General features: G+C 34.6%; 1 protein-coding gene across 1 annotated transcript; it reads left to right on the forward strand.

The window, feature by feature from the left end:
• The first annotated feature begins 4,011 nt into the window (after window positions 1-4,011).
• LOC117316244 (short-chain dehydrogenase/reductase family 9C member 7-like) lies at window positions 4,012-7,637 on the forward strand. The gene is made up of 4 exons (XM_033870783.1): window positions 4,012-4,336; window positions 5,403-5,664; window positions 6,984-7,147; window positions 7,417-7,637. The coding sequence occupies exons 1-4, from the start codon at window positions 4,012-4,014 to the stop codon at window positions 7,635-7,637; spliced, it is 972 nt and encodes a 323-aa protein (XP_033726674.1).
• Window positions 7,638-7,904: the final 267 nt, after the last annotated feature.

The raw sequence follows: 7,904 nt of genomic DNA on the forward strand, positions 1-7,904 counted from the left end.
ATATACATTTTCAATTTTAAAACAGCTCTGAAAGATAAGTTAACTTATTTTTTCTGTGTTTTTCAGACCTGCGAATACCATGGTAACCAATGAAAAAAAATCAAAATTGCAAAATACAAATGTATCATGATATTTCACCCTAAATGCTCTACACCATTTTTCTTTCTAAAACCTATGTTTTGACATATGTTGTACATTAATTTTTTCCGCAATCTTACCTTGATCGAAGGACTTCATTTTTCGATGTAGGCAAAACTAACACACTTTCGGAAGATCCGGAAATGTAAAATCCGACAAATGTGAAGCATGTATGTACTTCTTCATAATGAATATACCAATTGTCGTATTCATTTATTTTTCCGTTTTTTATGCATATCATCAATGACCAGGCAGTCTTTCTGACGTCTGCTACCTTATACAGAGTTTTTTTTTAATTTAAATTTACTAAAACCCCCATGAATGTCTAGAATATGATCCAGCGAACAAAATGACATTTCGGGTTATTTTGTATCTTTAATAGTCACCGAGTACTGCTAATATCCGTGCGAAGTGTACTTTGACAACATTTCCTCTCAATACACAAACAAGGGGAGGTAATTTTGAAAATGAAAACTCCCATAATTCTGTATTTCTCTTTAATATAAAGTTGTGTTTTGATTTGCATGTGGTACTTTGAGCCCTTGCACTTGTAATCAAGCAAAAAATACTATAACGACATCAAATTTAGCGTTTCTAGATGACGGCATAGGAACAAAATCGTCATCAGTAGCTATGCCATCATCAGATGATATATATGACGTCATAAATAGTGAATTGTATTATAAAAAATAGCCAAGATCCTATCCAAACCTCAGCTTAGCAACACACGCAATAGTCTATCTGACAAAATAGTAACAAGACATCCAAGATTTCAAAATGTCCTGCCTATGACATCATAGTCATTTATTTCCATCCTGGTAATTCAGATGTGTACCAAAAAAATACATGCTTAACATTGTAAAGATAAACTGAAAATAATGGTTTCAAAAAAAATTTCAAAAATGACACTTACAAATGTACTATAATAGGTTTGATGGATACGGGCTAATAAATCCGGTAAAATAAACCTGAATTTAGTCTATATTGATTGTGAGATACCTAATAAGTTATTTTGGGTTTGGTATCAAGCACAAAATAAAGTTTCAATTAACACTAATTCATTACCATTATGATTAATCAACAATCCCTTAAATTGGGCCGCTTTTCCATGATTCATCTAACATGACAAATGAGATGTTTAACAAGTTTAAGTTTTTGTTTATGTATTTCTGAGCAATATTAAATGAGAATGAAGCTGAATCAAACATGATTAAACTTTTTTTTTAAATGAAATTGTTCACCCCTTATAAGGTAGCAGTGTACAGTAAAAATGCCCAATTCTGCCCGATTGTTATACTTATTTTTTCTTTACTTTACAGACCTGCGAATCCCATGGTAACCAATAAACAAAATTGCAAAATATAATGATATTTCACCCAAAATGACATATGAAATATGTCTATCCCAAAGACAAGAGTAATCTTTGTTTTGACATAATTATGTTGTACATCAGACTTCCCTGCAATCTTACCTTGATCGGGAGACACTATTTTTCGCTGTGGGCCAAACTAAATTTCCTGTGTAAACACACTTTCGGAAAATCTTGAAATTTAAAATCCGGTATCAATTTACTTATTTTAATTTTAACATATTTGAAGCCTGTATGAACCTCTTCATAATGAATATACCAATTATAGTGTACATTTATTTTTCAATTTTTATGCATATACATGTATTACCGGGGTTATTTGCTTAACAAACAAAATCACCCATGACCAGGCAGTCTTTCTGTCGTCTGCTACCCAAATGCCAAATCTCTTGCATTTTACATTATTGCACCTACATGTATTGATATGCGGATGCGCATTACGGGTATAGAAATGTTTTAGAAAAGATTGGCTAGGTGAAACACATCTTGTAGCGTTGACTGGCCAGCTGTAATCAACAAGTGTTCAAAGGTGAAAACACGACAGGTCATTCCCCGTCCCTAACTATAAGGCGATCACCCTTAGTCTGAAGATTACCTGGTCGCGACCCATATTGTTATCGAAGTCACAGACGCCGATTCAAATAAATCTATATGCTGAATTGTTTAGAAGTCGATGAACTCAAAAGAGCAAGGTGGCGATGGCCACGCGATAACCAGGGTCAGAAGATAACGAGGCACGGACAAAATGGGTTCAGTCTAATATTGATAGGGCAGTACTACCACTTGTCTTATAAAGAGAAGAAAATAAGTTTTGGAAGCTTCAAAGTTAGTAATAGAAAATTATTAGGAGTACAAATGTACATGTTTAACATATAAATATATTATATATACATGCAGATTCAATGAGAATTTTCTTGTTTCGTATTTCGAACGGTTATAAAAAAAAATCTAACGAAACGAAACAGAAACATAATTGGAAATTTGATTTAAAAAAATGCTCTATATTTATCGAGATTTTTTTCATAATCTTATTTTTTTTTCAGAGAATAGAGGTAAAAAAGAAAAAGAGAAGTCAATGACGCATACATTAAATTCAGTGATGTACAAAAAATGTAAATGTTTTCGGATATTAACCCCAAGGGAACAGTTTTCGTTGACTTCGGTTCGTATCTGTGAAAAATATTCACGGTACAGTTCATATCTTAACATATCATATGACATGATTGTTTTATGTTTAAAGGGTTTTAGACACAAAAAGGTTAAAGCCAGACAAATTACCCTCACACTCTACACTAGGAAAATTAATCACCGTAAAAAGACTGCACAAGTGAGATCATTTTGTCACCTCACTGTATAGTAGACCAGAGATGTATATATCACATTTGTAATATTTACATCTCTGAGTAGACCTATAATGTATATGCCATTGTTTGAGTTTTTAAAATAAAAAAATAAATAAAAAGATGACATGTGATATTAGTAAACCAAGGTTATGATATTGTCCGCTGGTCTACTATTTTGATTATACAATTACAGACATGACGTGTGGAAAGAAAATTTAAACATGTGAGATGATAAAATCAGGACATTCACTGTCATTGCTTTCAATGTTTACAAAAAAATATGGGGCTCTTTGAAGTTTCCCTCTATAAATGCATATAACAAGGCAGATTCTAGCCTAGTGATACTGGCGAGGTGAACCAGATGACGCGTCGGACCACGTGACCACCTAGCTCATTAATTTTTTTCAGCCAGCAGCAATATCCCCCCTACTGGCCTAAAATAGATAAACAGCTTTGTAAGGCGAGGTAAAACCCGTGTCAGCCTACATTTATGGGGTCGGGCTAACAGAAAATGGAAAAATACCCTATGTGTCCAAAACCCTTTAAATGGACATCAAGTGAAAACCATATTCTTTACTATGTTGTTGGCTATTAACACTGTTTGCATTATTTATTAGAAAAAGAAATAAAACAATGAATACATTAGCAGTGGTATTTTTCAGTTTTATACAGGCAGATACTGTTTGGTACAGATATTAGATTAGCATGGATGTTTTATCAACTGACATTCCATAATTCAAACCTCTATAAGCCCAGCCTGTGTCAGTGACCAATAATATGTAGCTTCGATGAAATAACTTTTACATGCGTGGTTAAATTCGTCGTCTAATTCGGAAACTTTAAACGTCATCATGAAAGAGATATGTGATTGGATGAGCTTGACGCGTATGAATTTATCCATACTATTACACTGTTTACCAGCACTTCGTCTACACAACACTGCTTGCATTCGCCAGTTACACATTTCAGAGTTACTCTCCATTTTGGATATCTAATCAGCAAACAACAAACGTACTCGCATACCCAGGAAAGTCACATATATAGACCTTATAGCCAAATATATGTACGTGAAAAGACAAATGGTGTTCCGTACAGACTGACAAATTTCATTTAAGATATTGATGAATAATAGTGTTGTGTTCAAATCACATTGCAGCTAAAATGATATTCGAGATTCTGGGAATAGTTCTTGTCATCATCATCATCATCATCGTAGCACAGTGGTTCAAGAGAAGTTTAAAACTCCGAAACATCGAAGGAAGATATGTGTTCATCACAGGATGTGACTCAGGATTCGGAAAGTTACTAGCTAGCAGGTTAGATAGCCTCGGAGTAAATGTCTTTGCTGGATGTTATACAAAAAATGCTCTTGAGGATTACCAGAAGAAAAGAAACTCTATAAAGGCGGTTGCTCTAGACCTCACCGACAGGAAAAGCATTGAAAATGCGTACCAGTTTGTGAGATCAAACCTGCCTGAAAGTACAGGTAAACGTTTTTGTATAATTATTTTTGAGTTCTTCTAACCCTGCATGTCGGAACGAGCTTATAATCAAGTTTCACATATATATATATTTTGATTTCGAAATACAATAGAGCATTTGGTATATATAATATATAATGATGCATAGTATGTATAGTATATTTACAAAGTTCCTAATGAAGGGAAACACACACATATATATATAAAGAGAGAGAGAGATATATATATATTGAAACTTTAAGATACTTTGCGTATCGATTAAATAGTTGAAAAATATAGATTCAACACGGCAACTGTTGTGTTCCGCTAACGTTTTCAGGCCTAACGGCCATCTTTGGACGATTCTTTATTTGACGTCTTGGTTACCACATTATGACGTCACATACAATATGATAACATCAGGGGAGATAACGTTTCTAATTAAGGTGTTATTACATTAGTTTGGTGAATGGTTGGTGTCCGTTTAGAAAGTAAACATTTAAAAGAAATCAATTTGCATTTAATTTCGGTTTAAACGTCGATAGTCATATCGTTTATATTTTAAAAAGAACATGCTCTCTTAAATTAACCGAAATTTTCTGAAGGTCAAAAATGCAGCTTCCTATTGCAGTCCAACCGTAATTATGTGCTAAAAGATATCTCAAAACAGTATCAATAATTTTTTTTTTAGAATACGAAGGGCGAAGTTGTTTAAAATGTATTTCGACTTCATCAGAATAGAAGCTTTATTAATTATATTTTGAAGATGCCCCAAATGCATCATGCATGAAAACATGAAAATAAAACACCGTGCTGATGTTGTGTGTACATTTCAATTAAATGTTTATATTTTGTACATGTCTTACTCAGATATAGTACAAAACCTAATCTACATACTTCATGTTAACTTTGATGTACATAATTAGCTTTGCAATATTGCTTTTTAATACTCAAATCAAATAAATCATAACAAAATACTAATTTCGCATTATTAAGATCTTTATTTCGTATTTAAAAGATCTGAATTTCGTATTTAATCTATTACTAGATTTATTGTCAAATTGTGTTCCATCTTCATAAACATCATTGTAGGGCTATGGGCACTAGTAAACAACGCAGGAACCCTGGGACATTTTGGACATGTCACATGGCTATCTGAGGAAGATTTTCAGCGCCCCCTGGCAGTAAATCTGTTTGGGATGGTTTGGATGGTTCAAACGTTCTTGCCTCTAATATTAAAATCTGAAGGAAGAATTGTCAACATGACCAGTGGGGCCGGTAAGATAGCCGGTTTGAACATGGGGGCATACAGCATTTCGAAATTCGGAGCGGAAGCTTTTTCTGATACGCTCAGGTAAATCATTATTAGATCGGCGGACTGACGTCATTTGACAACTTGCTGCTTCTGTAACTTTAACGTCCTCGTGCAACGACCATGGGGCTTGTAACTATAAGTCCCCTTGACATTATCTTAGTGCGATAAGGTTAACATTGAGGCCAACTTTTTTTTAACTATTGAGGGATAAACTGAACTTATTTAAGAATAACGGTACCATCACCTTATCGCAAAGGTAAACGTATATTACGGTTACCTTACCAAAATGGGTCAGTAGAGGCTCTCTAATGACCTCGTGATTGCAAATATCACCTTATGGGCTTTTAAGGATTGGTTAGTCCACTTTTGACAGGATAATGTCGTTATGCTAAGGGTACTATTATGCACCTTTTGTTATCAACAAATGGCTTCAGGCCACACAATCTATATTCTATATTCCCTACCAAAGAAACTGTTTAGAAAAAGCAAAATGTGGTCAAATAATTTTGTTTGATATTACATCAGATACCATATATACTATTCAAGCCTAACCTACGGCGAACTGAAAACTTCTTATGACCAACATTCCATGCCCCCGTACGACTAAGTTGGGGCAACCCCCCCCCCCCCCCCCCCCCCCCCCCCCCTAATCCATCCATCCTTCTGCCCTCCCCTCCGTCCACTGTTCCAATCGTTTAGTAAGCTTAACAGTGCTTAAATGCTATTTTTATCTTTAATATTAGTTTTACTTTAATGAATCGATATTGCGAAATTGAATTATAACATTCGGAAATGTGAATACAGGTTTAGGATTTTAGAAAGTGTTTAAGACATTATGGTACTCAAAAAGTGGCAGAATGGAAAGAACATAAATGTTCCTGTTAATAGGGGTTCCTAGTAGTAGGACCGCCGGTCCATCGCGCTCACTGCATGTTGGTATATATATTTTTTGTGTTGAGGGAATTTTCTTGTTAAAAACCCTAGGGCCGTAGGCAGATAAATGACCAGGGAGAACCCAGTAAGACTAGACCGAGAAAAGTAACTATAGCCATCCCTTCACTAATTGTAAGAGAGTTGAATCCGGCCACCTTGTCCATTCATTGTTTTCTTTGACGGATATCATGAGTAGAGAGAAACATTAACAACGCAGTTTTTTTCGAGAGAGATGTGGCCTAAAGTCGATCATGGTTCCTACCGGATCCTATTATCCTTGAGCTGAGATTAAATGTTCATGTTAGTTTTCTATGATTCCGTCAGTGGCCAAGATTACCGAAATTGTGTTTGCATTTGCATTTCTACTGTACTGGTGATACATGTTAGTGTTTCCTTAATCTGATGTCGTATTACTTCTTTTGTAGGAGAGAACTGTATAAGACCGGTGTGTCTGTGCATACGATAGAACCCGGTACCTTTAGCACTGGTCTCGTAGACATACCAGCTATAACAACAGCTATTTACAAAAATTTCGAGAAGCTCGACGTTGATATGAAGGAATACTACGGCGCTGGATACGTTGAAAAAAGTACGTACATATGTTATTTTAAGTATATAAAGATTAATTTAAGGTATTATCTCTTGTATTATTGAATTGTTTGTTTGTAGTAATATATTTTAAGTGTCAATAAAGAATTCATAAGCCATAATGTTAGTTTTCCTGTTAAAGACCGCCGTCATATTGATAAAAATGTTTGTAAAGATCGATTTAAATGGTCATATGCCATATATCTATTCGTCAAACACGAGAATAAAAGGAAATTTTCCCAAGTAACACGTAACACTGTTTATTTCCAGTTACCACAACATTCAAAAACCTTCTTGATGGAGCAACGTCATCAAAACTACATAAAGTTATCGACGTTTATGAACACGCTATAACATCGCGTTATCCACAAATACGATACGTGGTTGGAGTCGATTGCAACATCATGATGTTTCTCAACTCCTATTTCCCTGAGCGTTTGCTGGACATGATTATTTGTGCTTACCTACCAACACCAAAAGCCAAAATCTAATCTGATGATGTCACAAGAACAAATACTGGATACACAAACGATAAAGGCATAGAATCTACGATACTACATGAAAATTATTTGTTTAGTTTTCACGGAAACGGCTTCCAAGTTGAATAAATATATATAAGAAAATACCTGATATTGTTTTGATTTCACTCTCATAATCGTAATGACAAATTAGGGAAATAGTAACGATAGTTGTCCGCCAACTCATTGTCCTACCCATAGTAAGTGCCTCCACATTTTCATCATAGATACATGAATGAA

The sequence above is a fragment of the Pecten maximus genome, chromosome 18, assembly GCF_902652985.1.
Source record: "Pecten maximus chromosome 18, xPecMax1.1, whole genome shotgun sequence".
Classification (NCBI taxonomy): Eukaryota; Metazoa; Mollusca; class Bivalvia; order Pectinida; family Pectinidae; genus Pecten; species Pecten maximus.

Excerpts from the sequence above, each read along its gene's own strand:
- LOC117316244 (XM_033870783.1), top strand. The coding sequence starts at position 4,012 with ATGATATTCGAGATTCTGGGAATAGTTCTTGTCATCATCATCATCATC. Across the intron at positions 4,337-5,402 it reads AAACCTGCCTGAAAGTACAG|GGCTATGGGCACTAGTAAAC; the intron begins GTAAACGTTTTT and ends ACATCATTGTAG. Across the intron at positions 5,665-6,983 it reads GCTTTTTCTGATACGCTCAG|GAGAGAACTGTATAAGACCG; the intron begins GTAAATCATTAT and ends CTTCTTTTGTAG.